The sequence below is a fragment of the Salmo salar genome, chromosome ssa07 (assembly GCF_905237065.1).
Source record: "Salmo salar chromosome ssa07, Ssal_v3.1, whole genome shotgun sequence".
NCBI lineage: Eukaryota > Metazoa > Chordata > Actinopteri > Salmoniformes > Salmonidae > Salmo > Salmo salar.
In genome coordinates, this window is record NC_059448.1 from 23,916,372 (window position 1) to 23,934,921 (window position 18,550).

The following is an 18,550-nucleotide window of genomic DNA, read 5'->3' on the forward strand; positions in this document are numbered from 1 at the left end:
GACACCGCCTGGTATATAGGCCCTGGATGGCAGGAAGCTTGGCCCCAGTGATGTACTGGGCCATACGTACTACCCTCTGTAGTGCCTTGCGGTCGGAGGCCGAGCAGTTGCCATACCAGGCAGTGATGCAACCCGTCAGGATGCTCTCGATGGTGTAGCTGTAGAACCTTTTGAGGATCTGAGGACCCATGCCATATATTTTCAGTCTCCTGAGGGGGAATAGGTTTTGTCGTGCCCTCTTTTGTCATGCCATGAGTGCAGATAAAAGAGAAAATTGTTATCAACGTGATCTATATAGTAGAGCAGATGAACAGTACAACAGTACTGCAGCTGAAAAATACATTTGCTGAGAAATTGTCAAAAACAGGTTCTAAGGATCCCAGGCCACCACACAGACAGTTAAAATGTATATGTTTACTAGTAAGACTTGGGAGTTTACAACATTCAAACACAAAAACGCACAAAACAGGACGCAGGACAAAAGACAAGCCACAGTCCCAAGCTAGAAGACTCATGCCGGCTCTCCTGTGATGGGACCCAGCACCACTCTGTCAGTCAGCTGGTGATGAGGTTGCCTGGGGAATGGAGGGATTGAATAATAGGCAAGAGAGAGAATCTCTACTACTTTACTGCCTGTATTTATGATGTATTTGTATGTAACACTGTATTCAGTATTGTACTGTAATCTCACTGCCAAAGCACAAACTGGAAAAGCTGTTGATAATCTTTTAAAAATAATACAAAATTACAGAAACAAAACAACAATCTATATATTGTTTATCCTCTTCCCCTGCCAAAAAAAAGTTGAGTTGATATTATACTTTTTTTTTCACTCAAACAACTGAAAATAAAATGAAGTTCTGGCTATAAACTCTCACGGCCATAATAGGGTCCCAGTTTCCATCAGCAGTCATTTGATTCACTTTCCTCAGCATGAACCCTGACTCTGGAGGAGTGGTACCCCCTGTAGGCCACCATCAGGCCAGCCAGGAGACAGACAGCAGCACTGACCCCTAGGACTGCAACCACAGTACAGGTCTGTACTGACCCCTGGCACTGGAGAAGGAGGGGCTGGGGTCAAAGGTCAGGCCCGTGTCAGGGTTCGAGTTCTGATGTAACAAGGAATCAGAGGGAGAGAAATTATAATAGAGGTAATTCTATTCACAATGGCGCAGCATTATATATATCAATGTTTTTTCAAGTATTTAACCTTTATTTATCCAGTAAAATTCCCATTGAGGTCAGAAGACCTCTTTTATAAGAGAGACCTGGTATGTGGGCCTCTTTATACTTCACACTTACCAATTGAGTATTACAGAACAGTGAATGCTCTGATAGAGAAAGAGTGTTTACTATTCGACTCACTAGCCTGGTACTAGATCTGTTTGTGTGTTTAGCCAACTCTCCTGTTGTATTCGTTGTATTGCCAAAACCGGTATTTCAGAACAGGGTGCAAATCAAATGGCATGTACTGTATGTATGGAATGGAATGCAGTACTACCTGGAAGCTGGATAAAATGTGTCTCAAGGTAGGCAGGCTTCTAAAAGACTTATCCATTTCCAATGTAGAAATAAAGAGTAATTACAATTTTAAGTGAGAAAAACTCACTTCTCAGATGTCACTGGGCCTGTCGTGGAAGCAGCTGGAGAGTGAGATGCCAGGTTGTTGATGGCGGGATCAATGTCAGGGTAATAACACAACCTCTTGTCAGGACAGAACACTAAACCTTTGTATCCTGTCACCTGGATGAATTAATGAATGAACAAAAGAACGAACACAATCAGGGTAAAAAGGTGGTTTACTTCGCTTGGATAATATAGTGATCCAAGCTCATCAAACTCAAAGTTACCTCAATGGCCCCTCCAGCTGGGCAGTCCATCCAATCTGAGCCAGACAGCTGTACCTGGTAACTGTTCAGCCCAGTACACCTGTGTCTGTAACTACACCCCACCACAGAGTCATTGACAGAGAGGGAGACGTTCTGAGAGAACAGGGAGATGGTCAGAAAAGAAAAGGATGGTTAGCGTTCACTTGCATACACGTTTCACAAAAATATGCTGTGTAAGAACATACCTGTGTAAGAACCTGTGTAAGAACATACACAAAACACACACACACACACACACACACACACAAACTTGCCCTACGTTATATGGGCATTGAATTGGTGAAGGCGCCACGTAGAGGAAGAGATAGGGATACATTACTTCTCCCAAGAGAAACATATTGGATAGATTGCTTGGCCACTGTTGCCCCTAGCAGGCCTCAATGAATAATGTTATTTTTCTTAGTTTTTGTAGCAGGTTATAAATAGGGCAAACATTTAGGTAAAGACGTCATAATGTATTTTTATTGTGTGTTTATCTTTATTTGATTGTTATGTTTCCCACACTGCTTCCTTGATTGGGCCAGTACCGACTGGGAATGTATAATTATGCCCACCTGTGTGGTATTGTTGTTGTGACATTGATTGCCATCGCCTTGCACGCTGAAGAAGGGCTCATACCATTGCGTAAATCGTAAAGAAGGAGAAGAGGTGTTTAAAATAAAATGTTGTCACGGAGAACAGAGTTTAGGAAAAAGGTAAAACTGAAGTGAACGAGACCAGAAGACCCACCTTTAGAGGTTTGTAAATATGGCATCCATCCAGGTGAGGGTCAGTCTGGCACTCCCCCTTGTGGCGGTGAAGATCATGACACCCTAAACCACTAAGAGACGAAGAACACAAGTCAAACAGAGGTAAAGGAAGTGGACAGCTTTAGAAAGCAATGAGATAAATGTTGTTTTCTTTTCAGATAAGGATAAGTGTGGGATATTCATAAAGAATAACAGTACCTGCCTGTACAGAAGAAGGGGGAGGGGTTGTCATGAGAAGTGGACAGCGATCCACTTCTCAATGCTCCCTCAGCTACATAAGTACAGACAATACATACACACTAAACTTTCTACAAACACACACCAGATATGCACAGATTCTCTCATAATACACCTTACTGCTATCTGACCCCGGGGGGAGCAGTCCATCCCAGCTATACAACACAACCACATGACAACCCACAGCAATACAACCACAGATATTCTATTAAATATGTCATTATATGAACACAACATTACAAGACCTAGACAACACATGGTAATGCAAATCAAATAGGTCTAGCCACGGCCAGTAGAAACGTGAAAAAAAAAAGAACACTCCATGAAGTAACACAATAAAAGATAGTTTTAGAATACCAAATGATAACACGTTCACACACACCCAGCATGCACAGACAGGCAGACAGTATAGCCGCGGGAAGTAGGGGGCTGAAATAAAAAAAATTAACAAAATTATAATACAAAATAAAACAACCCAATATTACTGAACAAGGCCTTTGTGACTCCTGTCTTGGCAGAGGAAAATACTGGTGAGGGTATGCTACAATATGATATGAGGCGATACGATACGCTGATGATCTTTGTACTGTACCTAAGGACAATCTGTACCTTGACAACTTTTCTTCTTTGTCCTCCCAGAGTCAGTTCAAGTTTTTGTGCCCTGCACTTGAGGATGGCACCTTTGTGAAGTGTGGTGCTGAGTGGTCTTACCAGGAGGTACGTAGGCTGGCTGTTCTGACCACTGAGGAGATGATTTGATGATGACTTCGAGACGACCATGGCTGCCTTGAATGCTGCCACATATTGCAAATCAGTGTTCAAATTCTTTAAAAGGTTTGTTTTTACTGCTGTAATGATAATAGACAACTATGAAGCTTTGAACAGCTAATAGATTTATAGACACTAGGTGGGGACAGATCACCTCTCTACTACAGTACATAGCTTTGGTCAGAGATTCTTTACTGTGTTATCCAAAATTAGTAATTGCAAATCTTTTATTAGGCTATATCATTCTGAATCTCTATGCACGCAGACAATATGGATATACTAACATTCCCCTCTTTCCTTTCACCCTACCGTCTTTAGTGCCCTGTCTGCCGAAAATTTGTAGAGAGAGACAATCTTACCAACCTGTGTCTTCTGCACAGTGTGCACTGCAGACAAAGGTCAGAGGTATGAGTTCTGCTGGCAGTGCCTGAAGCAGTGGAAAGGTCCCGGGCCACACTCTGACCGCTGTGACAACGATGGCTGTATCAACCAGGACCTGGAACTGCTGAAGAACTGCGAAACCACGTCTCTCCCTCAGGTGGCAGGTGTCACCGACTGCCCCTCCATTCGCGCCTGTCCAACTTGTGGCCAACGGGTGGAACACGACAAGACTGGTTGTAAGAATGTTCTCTGTCTAAGAGTTCTGCTTTGTGTGCCTTAAGCTCACGCCTGAGTGCTTGGAGACCAGCTCATATTTCACACCCTGCACTCAGGGAGTGGCTCCTCGGCAGACCTCTATACCCACCTGGCATAGAAACTGAAATAAAAGGTGCCTCTCATTCATTTCATACTGTAAACTCTGCCTAGATTGTCTCAAACAGAACAGCCCTTAAGTAGAAATCCTGCTCCACATACACATTTATTTTCTGTGTTTTCTTTGTCTGTGTTGATTATGTACTGAACAAAAATAAAAAAATACAAATTATTAAGCCCTAATCTATGGATTTCACATGACTTGGCAGGAGCACAGCCATGCGTGGGCCAGGGAGGGCATAGGCCCACCCACTTGGGAGCCAGACCCAGCCAATCAGAACGAGTTTCTACCCACAAAAGGGCTTTATTATAGACAGAAATACTCCTCAGTTTCATCAGCTGTCCGGGTGACTGGTCTCAGACAATCCCGCAGGTGAAGAAGCCAGATGTGGAGGCCCTGGGCTGGTGTGGTTACACGTGGTCTGCGGTTGTGAGGCCAGTTGGACATACTGCCAAATTCGTTAAAACAACATTGGAGGCGGCTTATGGTAAAGAAATGAACATTCAATTATCTGGCAACAGTTCTGGTGGACATTCCTGCAGTCAGCATGCCAATTGCACGCTCCCTCAAAACTTTAGACATCTCTGGCATTGTGTTGTGTGGCAAAATTGCACATTTTAGAGTGGCCTTTATTGTCCCCAGCACAAGGTGTACCTGTGTAATGGTCATGCTGTTTAATCAGCTTCTTGATATGCCACACCTGTCAGGTGGATGGATAATCTTGGAAAATGAGAAATGCTCACCAACAGGGATGTAAACAAATTTGTGTACAAAATTTGAGAGAAATTAGCTTTTTGTACGTCTGGAAAATTTAAGGGATTTTTTTACTTCATCTCACGAAACATGGGACCAACACTTTACATGTTTCGTTTATATTTTTGTTTAGTTTAGATACCTTCTCCATATATTGTACAATGAGAATTTGTGTGCGCAGTACTTCATGTGAAGCCGAATGTTTTCTTTTATCATCTTATATTATAATCTTAGATATTATACAAAGCGAGTTTCATAGTGTGTAGATTCAGTACTTTATGTTAATTATGTTTTCTATATCATCTTATAATTATTATCATGTTGCTTATGTGCGTCGTCATGTAATGTAATAAACTACTGACAAGAGTAACACACTTCATCTGTTTGTTACTGATGTTTTTGTACGGTTCCAAATAAATGACATTATTACGTGTTCCACCACCCATGTTATTTACATGATCAAATGTCCATGTGGGCTCTGCTATGTCGGTAAGACCTCCCGTTCTCTCAAACAGAGAATTAGTGAACATAAAAGTTCAATTAGACGAAACGACAGGGATTATCCAGTCGCAGTACATTTTAATGACTTAAAACATGACATTTCTACCTTTAGATTTTGTGGCATAGAGAAAGTCAAGATATCAGACAGGGGAGGTGATATTAATAATACTCTGAGCAAAAGAGAATGTTTTTGGATTTTCACCCTTCAGACATTATTTCAGACATTAATGATGAAATGCCTATGTATGTTATGTTGTGAATTTGAACATGAATTATGTGCCTATTTAAGATTACTCTGATGTTTTTCATATGATGTACCCAATGATTAATGAAAACTTGCTATGTCCTCATTGTGGTTTTATGGACGTATTCAATGCGCCTTATTTATACACTTTTGTAGTGTTTGTGAAATGCACATTGTTATGTTTGGTTGCACTTATTTATTTTTCCTTTGCCTCCAACCCCTTTCCATACGTGGAACGGATGTGGGTGGGGCTAGGTCTACATAGAGGTGCTGTTTTCAGAAAATTCACAAAAGCTCTGACGAAGGCCGTTAGGCCGATACGTAAGCTTATTAAATATCAGTGATACTATCGAGATCAGAATAGTAAAAGAAAATGCTTATACCAGTAGCAAACATCTACCCAATAATACAGTATTTTACTGGTAAAGCAAAACGCTTCAACTCAAAAGTCCCTTTTATACTGAGCCTGAGCAGATCTTAACTGATGTCTTATCATACATCCCATTATACTGTATGTAAAAGGACTAGGCTAACACATCCCAGCAAAAACATCATGTATGAAGAATTGGCTTTTTATCAAGGCTCAGGCTAGGACCCAGATGCAGACACAGGAAGCGGATAGTACGAGTCTCGGGGTTTATTATTGGGGCAGGCAAAAGGAAGGGGGGACAAGCACAAAGACAGGTGAAACAGATCAGGGTGGGACACTCTTACGGATCAGTAACACATAGATTTCATTAAACAGTAAATCTAAGTGGTGTAGAAGTGGAGAAATGCTTTGTTTTAAAACAGTGACAGTGAAATTAGTAATAAATGTGTTCCTATTGTGACAAGTGCCACTAAACAATCCTTGACAATGCAACAACAATAATAAAATATTAGAATACGAACACATTCAAGGACATTGTAATATCAAAGGGCAAATTCATGGACATAGATGTGGATGGACGAATATTTAAAATATGTATACTCTTCTGAGACAAATATCAAGAACAGTCTGACAGTGAGATCTGTAGGCCTATACACTGGATAGGTTATCAGACATGCAGGGACTGACAGTGTAGCGGGATGGTGTGTGACTGGTGAAGATACTCTAGTCTGTCTGTGAGGGGCACAGCTGAATGGCATGACTCAAATAGCATCGCTGATACAAATACACTTTTGATAGAGGCCCCCAGGCAGACTGTTCCCATGAAACATATCTAGAACATTAATATATTATGTTCTGAGAACATGACAACCATGTTCTGTTTAAGTTTGGTGATAAGCTGATGGAATATTCTTGTAACACAGAAAACTGGACACCAATGTTCTTGCAAAGTTCCCATGAAACGTCTCTAGAACATTAATATTGAATATTCTGAGAACGTTCCAGGTTGGGGCTCCCGAGTGGCGCTGTGGTCTAAGGCACTGCATCTCAGTGCTAGAGGTGTCACTACAGACCCTGGTTTGAATCCAGGTTGTATCACAACTGGCCGTGGTTGGGAGTCCCATAGGGCAGAGCACAATTGGCCCAGGTTTGGCCGGTATAGGCTGTCATTGTAAATAAGAATTTGTTCTTAACTGACCTGCCTAATTGAATAAAAAGGTCAGTTGTGTTTTACATTAAGGAAATGGTCTCTTGGAAACAGTCCTTGCACATAACTGGAACATTCCACAAAAACTTTAGTAATGACCTAATGAGAATCTTAAGGGAACGTTCTGTTAAGTTGTGGGAGCTTTTGTTGTTAGCTGGGTTGTAGCCTTTGTAACTTTCTCACTCATCATTATTTATGATTTCTTCATTATTCTTAATCATGGCATTATCTGGATTAATTTTGGATGTTCGTGAGAGCCAGTTTCATCGTAGCGCTTGATGGTTTTTGCGACTGCTCTTGAAGAAACTTTCAAAGTTCTTGAAATATTCCGTATTGACAGACCTTCATGTCTTAAAGTAATGATGGACTGTTATTTCTCTTTGCTTATTTGAGCTGTTCTTGCCATAATATGGACTTGGTCTTTTACCAAATAGGGCTATCTTCTGTATACCACCCCTAACTTGTCACAACACAACTGATTGGCTCAACGAAAGAAAATAAATTCCACTATTTAACTTTTAACAAGGCACACCTGCTAATTGAAACGCATTCCAGGTGACTAACTCATTAAGCTGTTTGAGAGAATGCCAAGAGTGTGCAAAGCTGTTATCAAGGCAAAGGGTGGCTACTTTGATGGATCTAAAATATAAAATATATTTTTATTTGTTTAACAATTTGCTGGTTAATACATGATTCCATATGTGTTATTTCATAGTTTTAATGTCTTCACTACAATGAGTAGGTGTATCCAGAAGTTTGACTGGTACTGTATATTTCAATAATGTAGTTTTCTTTCTCATCCAGACATATGAAAGAGGTTTGCAACCTATATGCAGTCTCATTTGTGACTGACTGAACTATAACAACCATTATGTTGTTGATGAGCATGGCATTTCAGGAGGATCCGTTTAAAAAAATAACTTAGACAAAAAGGGGACTCCTATTAAACCTTCCTCTTTTTCTGTCCTTCTTCTCCTTCTTCTTCTTCTTCTTAACCTCTCCTGAGCTCTTCTTTTGCTCTCTTCCTATCTTTTCCTCTTTTATGTCGTCACTTCCCTTTTGCTTGTCCTCTCCTTTTCTTTTGAGAGTCAAGTCTGTCTGTCTGCTATCATTTGTGTTCACAGAGCAAGGAGACCGTGTGGACTGACTTGGCTCATTGGGATCCTCTCTTCTTGCTTGCACAACATCACCTTCCCCTTCCCTTTCCACACCACCCTTTTTTATGTTATCCTCCCCTGTCTCATACATATCACTCTGTTCTCTCTTGGTCTCTGTCACACCCTGTTCTCTCTTCTCTACATTATCTTCTCCTGTCTCTGACACACACCCCTGTTCCCTCTTCGCTGCATTATCCTCTCCTGTCTCTGTCACACATCCCTGTTCCATCTTTTCTGCATTACCCTCTCCTGACTTTGTCACGCCCCCCTGTTCCCTCTTCCCTGCATTATCCTCTTCTGTCTCTGTCACACCCACGTGTTCCCTCTTCTCTACATTATCCTCTCCTGTCTCTGTCACACCCACGTGTTCCCTCTTCTCTGCATTATCCTCTCCTGTCTCTGTCACACCCACCTGTTCCCTCTTCGCTGCATTATCCTCTCCTGTCTCTGTCACACCCACCTGTTCCCTCTTCTCTGCATTATCTTCTCCTGTCTCTGTCACACCCACCTGTTCCCTCTTCTCTACATTATCCTCTCCTGTCTCTGTCACACCCACCTGTTCCCTCTTCTCTGCAATATCAACAAAGCCATGATCCCCCTCCTTTCTTTTCTCTGCCACATCTCCTTCTCCACTGGCTGGCAAGGACTGGCACTGTGGGTCAGTGAGTGAACAGTCTTGGCTGGTTCCATGGTTCATCTGAAGATCTGGTGCATGCACTTTGAAATGGATGGAAAGTGACAGGTACAATACACAGTTCACTATAACTAGTGTTAGAGCGGTATTACATATAATAGTTAGCTTTAGTTTACTTACATTTCTTGTACATAAGCAAGTAAGCTCTTCGGGATCTAATGGAAAAATAAGCGTTATCATACAAATTAATAAAGAAATAGTGTTTTTTAAAGATGTATTTGTGTTCTATAATTTTATGTAGTCATTATATTCAACCATGCTTCATGAGATGTATAAAATACAGACAAATAATAACTCTTACGTTTCAAAACCTTGCATAAATGGCTGTTGATTGAGCTGTAACAGAGGGAAAATAATGGTGATCGATAAAATGGTATACAATGGCCTTGGATGACATATAGCATTATGTAAAGCTACAGTCTGGGATTTGGGAAACTTGGTCATTTCAATTCTTGATATCTATTCATTTATTATTGAAAAATATAACTTATGAATTCATCATGAGATTTGCACAACTGTCTGTCTTTATCATAACCCACAATATAAAGTGTTATTACTCCATTCTTTACAACAATAACATAAACAAAAAATGTATATCTTCAAAATGTGATTAAAGTATCGCTTGGATGTCTTGAACTTTCGTCTACAGTGCTGTCTATGAATTTGAGAGGGGTTCAATTTCCCTAGCCCCATCCCTCAGCTGAATACCAAAACAAATGGTAAGTGGTTTAGCTGTTTTTCGAATCCCAGAATGTAGCTTTAAATGACTACTGCGGTATTAGTGCTGGTTTCCCATCCAACCCAATACACTATATTCTCACTTGAAACCTCACAACTTGTTTACAACCTCACCCACATTCTGATCTGTTAAACAGATGAGACATAGCCCTTGTCTATTAACAGGGTCATATAAAAAGCAGATAATGATGATATCTATCTAGTCATATACCCTTCTATAAAATAAACCCCCTTACCAGTCTAACGCAGGTGTCATCAAACACATACCACTTCTGATCTTCGTGGGACTTGATTTTAGCTGTGTAATGTCCACCTCTTAGACTTCCCACATGGTCCACAATGGCATAGAGTTCATATGTATACCTCTGTTCAGAGATGGTGGATCAATCAAAAAAGTGTCATGAACTGCAGATAGGGACATCACTGGATTTTTTGGCTCTTTATGTACCATCAACATAGTATGTAAATATCCAACTGAGTAGCCAAATGAGAAAATGTGTGATAACAGAACCCATTGTATGAATTACGTTGTAAATAATAATAATTGTAATACCGCTGTCTGCAATGTGTAAGGCACTTCCACATAGCAGTCGATTTTGACATAATCCATCCTATTGTAGTCAAACTGAAACCTCTTGAGGAGTAGAGTCAGAATCTCTGGGTAATCTTTCATCTGATATTCCTGATGACACAAAATGTAGCCATAGACATTATACATATATTATAATATTCAGTACTTTTAGTCCTGATTATGTTATCCACTAGAGAGAGACACAGTATCTTGCACAGTGAAAATCTTACTCAGTGGCGTTCTCCTTTTCCCAGTGGACGTTTGGAGGTGGATGCAGGGCACAACCCAAACCATAACCAATTAGAATTACGTTTCTAAACATAATCAATCACATTTGTTTCTGCCCTCGAGGCAGAACTGGCCACAGTTCAAGGTGGAATAATTAATTTGGGAAATTAAAGGAGAATTCAAAAAATCCCTACTCACAATGGTTGCATCTGCTTTCTCGTCACAGCAATCACAGTACATCTTATTGTCCCCACTAACTGTTGAAGACCTGAAAAACTCGTTCCAGCAATCGTCCTAAAAACAACATAAACAGAAAGAACATTAAACATAGCTATGTTTGCCTTTGACTGGGATATTTGCCAAAAATGATAGTCAATAGTTGTCTGATTATACTGAGAGGACATTTAATTACACTTTTACATAAATTATACTGTTTACATATAGATATAATCATATTTGCCTCCAATGCAAACATTTTAGTTGCTAACAGGTGATAGTGTTCCTTACCACACTGTACATTTTGTTGAAGCCTGAGGAATCTTTCATCGAGAGTGGCAGAGACCAAAATGGACGACTTTTATCACTAATTGGATGACCTTCTGAACAGGTGGAGGTGTGTCTCAATTGTCCTTTGAAGATCTAAAGACAAACATTAGATATAATCTTTGCCTTCTTGTCATACCATTAGTTTCATAGATGCATTACTTCAGAACTGTTCATTTATCAGTGATTTATTACCTTGGACACATCGGCTTTGACCAGGCTTAAAATCTTCTCTAGATACTGAGCAGCATCTTGTTGCTCAAATACTGTGTGTCAAAAATCAAATCTATCACTCAGATGGCAGGCTAATACTACAGGATAATATTATGCACTTAAATATATTTACTATGATCACAAGTTACGAAAGTTAACGATGCACAAAACGCATATTCCATGTGAGCTACGATAGCTAAACTCACCATTTTCAATTCCCAGTTTTGATGAGATGTCCTCTGTGCCAGCATTGCTTGTCTTTAAAATCTCAAACAACTTTTTCAACTGAGGACCAACTCCAGTCTTGTTCTCTGGCTCCGGCTCCTGTTGTTGTTCTTGTTCAAACACTTGGCTGTAGGGAGACATTTGATTGCCTATTCATTATTTTGAGATTCATCTAAGACTATTCAAGAAGGCTAGTGCTTGGCAGCTCACTAAATCCAGTACAGGCATTTTAAATACGATAAAACGCATAAAAAGAATCCAAACCTGTCTATGGCTTCTTTGAAATCATTGGTCATGAAGAGGACCTGTAGCACACTGTTCAAATAACAGGTTGCTCCTTGATTATACAGGCCATGGTAATCTGAAATATGGACATCAATTTAAGTCGAAGGCCTGGTACTACAGTATCTTCAGAAAGTATTCACACCCCTTGATTTTTCCCACATTTTTCTGTGTTACAGCCTGAATTTAAAATGGATTACATTTTTTAAACAATTGTCACTGGCCTACACACAATACCCCATAATGTCAAAGTGGAGTTATGTTTTACGAAATTTGTACAAATTAATTAAAAATTAAAAGCTGAGTCAATAAGTTCAACCCCTTGGTTATGGCAAGCCTAAATAAGTTCAGGAGTATAAATGTGCTTAACTAGGCGTCCCGCTAGTGGGACAACTTCCGGTGAAACTGGAGGGTGCGGAATTCAAATAAATAATAATAAAAATGATGGATATTAAACATTTAGGTACATACAAGTGTCTTATATCGGTTAAAAGCTTAAATTATTGTTCATGTAACTGCACTGTCCGATTTACAGTAGGCTTTACAGCAAAAGCATGCCATGCGATTGTTTGAGGACGGCGCTCCACATCAAAATATTTTTCCACCGGCACAGGTTTCATAAATTCACAAATAGCAATTAAATATTCACTTTTTGAAAATCTGCCTCTGATTTGTCATCCAAAGGGTCCCAGCTATAACATGTAGTGTCGTTTTGTTAGATAAAATCCTTCTTTATATCCCAAAAAGTCCATTTAGTTGGCGCCATCGATTTGAGTAATCCACTCGTTCAACGTGCCATGATAGGAATCCGAAAATGTACCCATAAACTTTGTTTCAACAAGTCAAAATATGTTTCTATTTAATCCTGTTAGGGCTAGGGGGCAGTGTTGACACAGCCGGATAAAAAACGTACCCGATTTAATCTGGTTACTACTCCTGCCCAGTAACTAGAATATGCATATAATTATTGGCTTTGGATAGAAAACACCCTAAAGTTTCTAAAACTGTTTGAATGGTGTCTGTGAGTATAACAGAACTCATATGGCAGGCCAAAACCTGAGAAGATTCCATGCAGGAAGTGGCCTGTCTGAGAAGTTGTGTTTCATCTTGGCTCTTTTTATTGAAGACTGAGGATCTTTGCAATAACGTGACACTTCCTACGGCTCCCATAGGCTCTCAGAGCCCGGGAAAAAGCTGAACGATATGTTTCAGCCAGGCTCTGGCTGAAACACTTTATCGCTTTTGGCAAGTGGCCGCTCAGAGTACTATGGGCTTAGGCGCGTGCCCGAGTCGACCGAATGCTTTCTTTTCTTTTGTCTGTTTACCTAAACGCAGATTCCCGGACGGAATATTATCGCTTTTTTATGAGAAAAATGGCATAAAAATTGATTTTAAACAGCGGTTGACATGCTTCGAAGTACGGTAATGGAATATTTAGAATTTTTTTGTCACGAATTGCGCCATGCTCGTCACCCTTATTTACCCTTTCGGATAGTGTCTTGAACGCACGAACAAAACGCCGCTGTTTGGATATAACAATGGATTATTTTGGACCAAACCAACATTTGTTATTGAAGTAGAAGTCCTGGGAGTGCATTCTGACGAAGACAGCAAAGGTAATAACATTTTTCTTATAGTAAATCTGACTTTGATGAGTGCTAAACTTGCTGGGTGTCTAAATAGCTAGCCCTGTGATGCCGGGCTATCTACTGAGAATATTGCAAAATGTGCTTTCACCGAAAAGCTATTTTAAAATCGGACATATCGAGTGCATAGAGGAGTTCTGTATCTATAATTCTTAAAATAATTGTTATGCTTTTTGTGAACGTTTATCGTGAGTAATTTAGTAAATTCACCGGCAGTGTTCGGTGGGAATGCTAGTCACATGCTAGTCACATGCTAATGTAAAAAGCTGGTTTTTGATATAAATATGAACTTGATTGAACAAAACATGCATGTATTGTATAACATAATGTCCTAGGGTTGTCATCTGATGAAGATCATCAAAGGTTAGTGCTACATTTAGCTGTGGTTTGGGTTTATGTGACATTATATGCTAGCTTGAAAAATGGGTGTCTGATTATTTCTGGCTGGGTACTCTGCTGACATAATCTAATGTTTTGCTTTCGTTGTAAAGCCTTTTTGAAATCGGACAGTGTGGTTAGATTAACGAGAGTCTTATCTTTAAAATGGTGTAAAATAGTCATATGTTTGAAAAATTGAAGGTTTTGCATTTCTAAGGTATTTGAATAACGCGCCACGGGATTACACTGGCTGTTGAGTAGGTGGGACGCAAGCGTCCCACCTAGCCCATAGAGGTTAATCCTCAGATACCCTAAAATGTAATTAAACTATAATATTTCATATGGAAAGAAGTATGTTCAATAGGAAAGAGATATCCGCAGGTGCGCATCCTCTTCATCATGCACGCATACACAAATTTCCGAGTCTGTGTCCCTATAGTAAAACTCATATTTCTTACTCGTTTTGGAAGAAACAAGCTTGAAACCTTGAACAAAGACTACTGACACCCAGTTGAAGCCCTGGGAATTGCATACTGGGAGCTAGATTCAATTATTTCCCTATACGTTCCATTGGAAGAGCATGGGCTCTCAAAAGAATACAAATTCCGGTTGGTTTTTCTTTGGATTTACTCCAACCATATCTATTGTGTTATAGTCTCCTACATTATTTTAACATTTCTACAAACGTCAGAGTGTTTTCTTTCCAGTGGTACCAATTATATGCATATCCTGGCTTCAGGGCCTGAGCAACAGGCAGTTTACTTTGGGCACGTCATTTGAGAAAAAAACATCCCCACAGCATGATGCTGCCGCCCCCGTGCTTCACGGTTGGGATGGTGTTCTTCTGCTTGCAAGCCTCCCCCTTTTTCCTCCAAACATAACAATGGTCATTATGGCCAAACAGTTCTATTTTTGTTTCATCAGACCAGAGGACATTTCTCCAAAAAGTACAATCTTTGTCCCCATGTGCAGTTGCACCGTAGTCTGGCTTTTTTATGGCGGTTTTGGAGCACTGGCTTCTTCCTTGCTGAGCGGCCTTTCAGGTTATGTCGATATAGGACTCGTTTTACTGTGGACATAGATACTTTTGTACCTGTTTCCTCCAGCAGCTTCACAAGGTCCTTTGCTGCTGTTCTGGGATTGATTTGCACTTTTCGCCCAAAGTACGTTCATCTCTAGGAGACAGAACGCGTCTCCTTCCTGAGCGGTATGACGGCTGCGTGATCCCATGGTGTTTATACTTCCGTACTATTGTTTGTGCAGATGAATGTGGTACCTTCAGGCATTTGGAAATTACTCCCAAGGGAGAACCAGACTTGTGGAGGTCTACAATTGTTTTTCTGAGGTCTTGGCTGATTTCTATTGATTTTCCCATGATGTCAAGCAAAGAGGCACTGAGTTTGAAGGTAGGCCTTGAAATACATCCACAGGTACACCTGCAATTGACTCAAATGATGTCAATTAGCCTATCAGAAGCTTCTAAAGACATGACATAATTTTCTGGAATTTCCAAGCTGTTTAAAGGCACAGTCAACTTCGTGTATGTAAACTTCTGACCCACTGGAATTGTGATACAGTGAAGTATAAGTGAAATAATCTGTACACAAAGTAGATGTCCTAACCGACTTGCCAAAACTATAGTTTGTTAACAATAAATGTGTGGAGTGGTTGAAAAACAAGTTTTAATGACTCCAACTTAAGTGTATGTAAACTTCCGACTTCAACTGTATATGTCCATTGATTATTGAAGAATATAACTTATAAATGCCTCATGAGCTTAGTTCAACTGTCACACTCCATGAGAACCCAAAATATAAGCTTGTTTTTCTCCAATGTTTGTAAACATTGTAAATGTAAACAAACACTATAGCCTCATATCATGGTTAAAACAATAATTTTGATATCATGGATGGTCAGTCTTTGCATCCATTGCTGTGTCTATTAATCTGAGTGTGGTTAAATTTCTCCAGGCCCATCCCTCAGCTTTTTACCAAAACAGAGGCGGGGCAGACGTTTTGTTATTGTTTCAGCTGCATATTATCAAGATATCAAAGTGTCACCAACAAAAAGGTAAACAATAGGTCTATAGCAAATGCAGCATATGGCATTCATTTTTCACATGTAAATAGCACTTTTCAGTAGTGCTCAAAGCATGTCATTCCATGAGCGCAGCAATTATTTTTCAACTCGAATCAATGAGCCCAGTCAGCCCTACATGACAACACACTTATAAACAACAGAGTAGGGCTGGCTAATAAGTCCTTCGTTTTGGGGGTCATGCTCAGGTAAAACAATGTGGTTAATCTATACATCCATATTTCAATGTCCTATTCTTGAAGATCAAGGGGTATAAGATTTATAGGAATGACTGGAATTCTATAGACTGGTTTTTAATGTAAAGATATAATTTAATCTTATTATTATATGTAGTAGAAAGCGATGGGTTAGAAGAAGCCTACATAATCAACCCATAAAGTAAACATCAATATATGGCCAGCTATGTAAACTTTAACATTGATTTATCCTGCAACAGATGTCGGTCAATTGGTAACATACATTTATGTATTCTTCTATTGCCTCTAAGAGGAAAGTAATCTACAAGTAACTGAATGTAATCAGATTACGTTACTGAGTTTGGGGTAATCCAAAAGATTCGTTACTGATTACAAGATAACTACTAACTGTAACGAATTACATTTAGAAAGTAACCTACCCAACCCTGAATCATCTTACAAACGCGATCTCCCATGCCAGAAGGCTAGCCTGCCCAAGAATGAACGTGAAACTAATAATTAACCAGGGAAACCTTAAACAATTTAATTAACCAGCGCAGTACGGCCTATGTAGGCCTATTGGATATTTTATTAAATCATTATTTATTTTAGTTCTTATCTCTCATCATCATTGAATCTCTAGCTACATGCCAATGATTTGTTTAGCATACCAACGTCGAATGAACAGAATGATTAGCCATGTTACAACCTACGTGTAAATTATATCAGGTTGGTAGATTAGTATTATTACTTACCACACACATCTGATATGATGTTGAGTTTCCTTTTGAACATCTCTACTATGTTAACTTGTTTCTCTTCTTGATCTGAGACTTTGGAGTTACAGAAATGATCCATGTCTGAACAATCTCCAGAAATATTCAATATTGAAATATGCAATACTGTGAAGCGAAAACATCAAATCATGAAGCTTAGATACACCACTTCAAATGATGAAAAGTGCACCTTAATTAACAAAAATCCACTGATAATGAACAATGAATGAACAAACCTACTTGGGTTTGATCATACATCTTTGGAAAATGAAACATAGCGACTGTACACAACTACAAAGGTGATAAGGCTATAAATGACTGAAAAAATACCGATGTCGTCGTAGAGCTCGTTGAAAGTGTGGTCTCCGATTGTTCCCAAGGAACTTCACTTTCGATTTCTGCGTTTCCAGTAGTCACCGCACCTAACTCAGCAGCAAAACGACTACATGGGACGATTTTAAAAGACACACAAAATATGCGTAACACCTACTAACTCAAGTAAGGTCTAGACTAGAGCAATTAACAAGGAAATATAATTAGATTTTTTTTTTAAACGGTTATTAAAGCTACAGTCTGCGATTGGTACATTTTCCAATAAATAGACATTGTTTCTTTGTGAATAAATGCCTCATGTGCTTTGTTCACTTGTCTTACCCAATGATGTGTATAAACCCTGGATGACTAACATTTGGCGCTGAATATGCGCAGCCATCTTGGTACTCCTCAAAAAGATTTGGGAAGCTATAGAAAAGCATTTATTAATGTCTACATTCGTTATTGACACGTTTATTCTATTACAGACACATTAATGCATACTCTCAAATTATGTGAGCTCAACATAAAACATACATAAAACATTTTCCTTAAAGTATTTTTGTAGAGAGTACCGTTACTGTCCCCACTACAACAAAAATACTTACAATCGTGTAATTTTGTCCTTGAAACATTGAATTGAAATACTGTAGAATTCCAATCATTCCTATGGTGGACTGCTACTACTGTGGGAGTGCCAATATAGCCAACTGGTGGCTTCAAAGCCTTGCAATGGCCAATACACAGCAAAACCAATCCAGTGTTTATGTACATTATTGGTCTTACCCCATCAGAACCCATTATATAATACTAATTTTTAAATTTGACATTTTAGTAATTTAGCAAAGCCAGAGGGACACATATTTAGTGCATTGATCTAAAAGGGCCAATCTGCATTTTCTACATCAATTTCTGGACTTGATATGCACCCATTGATTCTTGAAGAATATAACTTATTAATGCCTCAACTGTCATACCCCATAATATAAGCTAGTTTTACTCCAATGTTTGTAAACAAAGTAAATGTAAACAAACTACAGCC

At 39.4% G+C, this 18,550-nt stretch overlaps 1 protein-coding gene, 1 long non-coding RNA gene and 1 pseudogene across 4 annotated transcripts; 1 reads left to right on the top strand and 2 right to left on the bottom strand.

Annotated features, from left to right (window-relative positions):
- Positions 1–4,404, top strand: part of LOC106608842 (uncharacterized) — a 70,762-nt pseudogene extending 66,358 nt beyond the window's left edge.
- Positions 62–4,276, bottom strand: LOC123743757 (uncharacterized). The gene is made up of 5 exons (XR_006770587.1): positions 4,007–4,276; positions 2,619–3,669; positions 1,851–1,982; positions 1,610–1,743; positions 62–1,109 (listed from the first exon to the last, which is right to left on the bottom strand). It is a non-coding gene; the product is annotated as an uncharacterized lncRNA (long non-coding RNA).
- Positions 4,405–6,517: 2,113 nt separating the features above from the next.
- LOC106608838 (ubiquitin carboxyl-terminal hydrolase 7) lies at positions 6,518–17,720 on the bottom strand. Of its 3 annotated transcripts, none has more exons than XM_014207010.2 (12): positions 17,527–17,720; positions 17,176–17,322; positions 12,106–12,202; positions 11,823–11,968; positions 11,599–11,669; positions 11,368–11,499; positions 11,059–11,154; positions 10,615–10,743; positions 10,298–10,426; positions 9,625–9,659; positions 9,444–9,478; positions 6,518–9,346 (listed from the first exon to the last, which is right to left on the bottom strand). In XM_014207010.2, the coding sequence occupies exons 2-12, from the start codon at positions 17,276–17,278 to the stop codon at positions 8,394–8,396; spliced, it is 1,926 nt and encodes a 641-aa protein (XP_014062485.1). In that variant the 5' UTR covers positions 17,279–17,322; positions 17,527–17,720; the 3' UTR covers positions 6,518–8,393. The 3 variants fall into 3 exon arrangements, with proteins under 3 accessions (XP_014062485.1, XP_014062486.1, XP_014062484.1); XM_014207011.2 differs by having other exon boundaries at positions 17,176–17,253; positions 17,527–17,719; XM_014207009.2 differs by having other exon boundaries at positions 17,437–17,595.
- Positions 17,721–18,550: the final 830 nt, after the last annotated feature.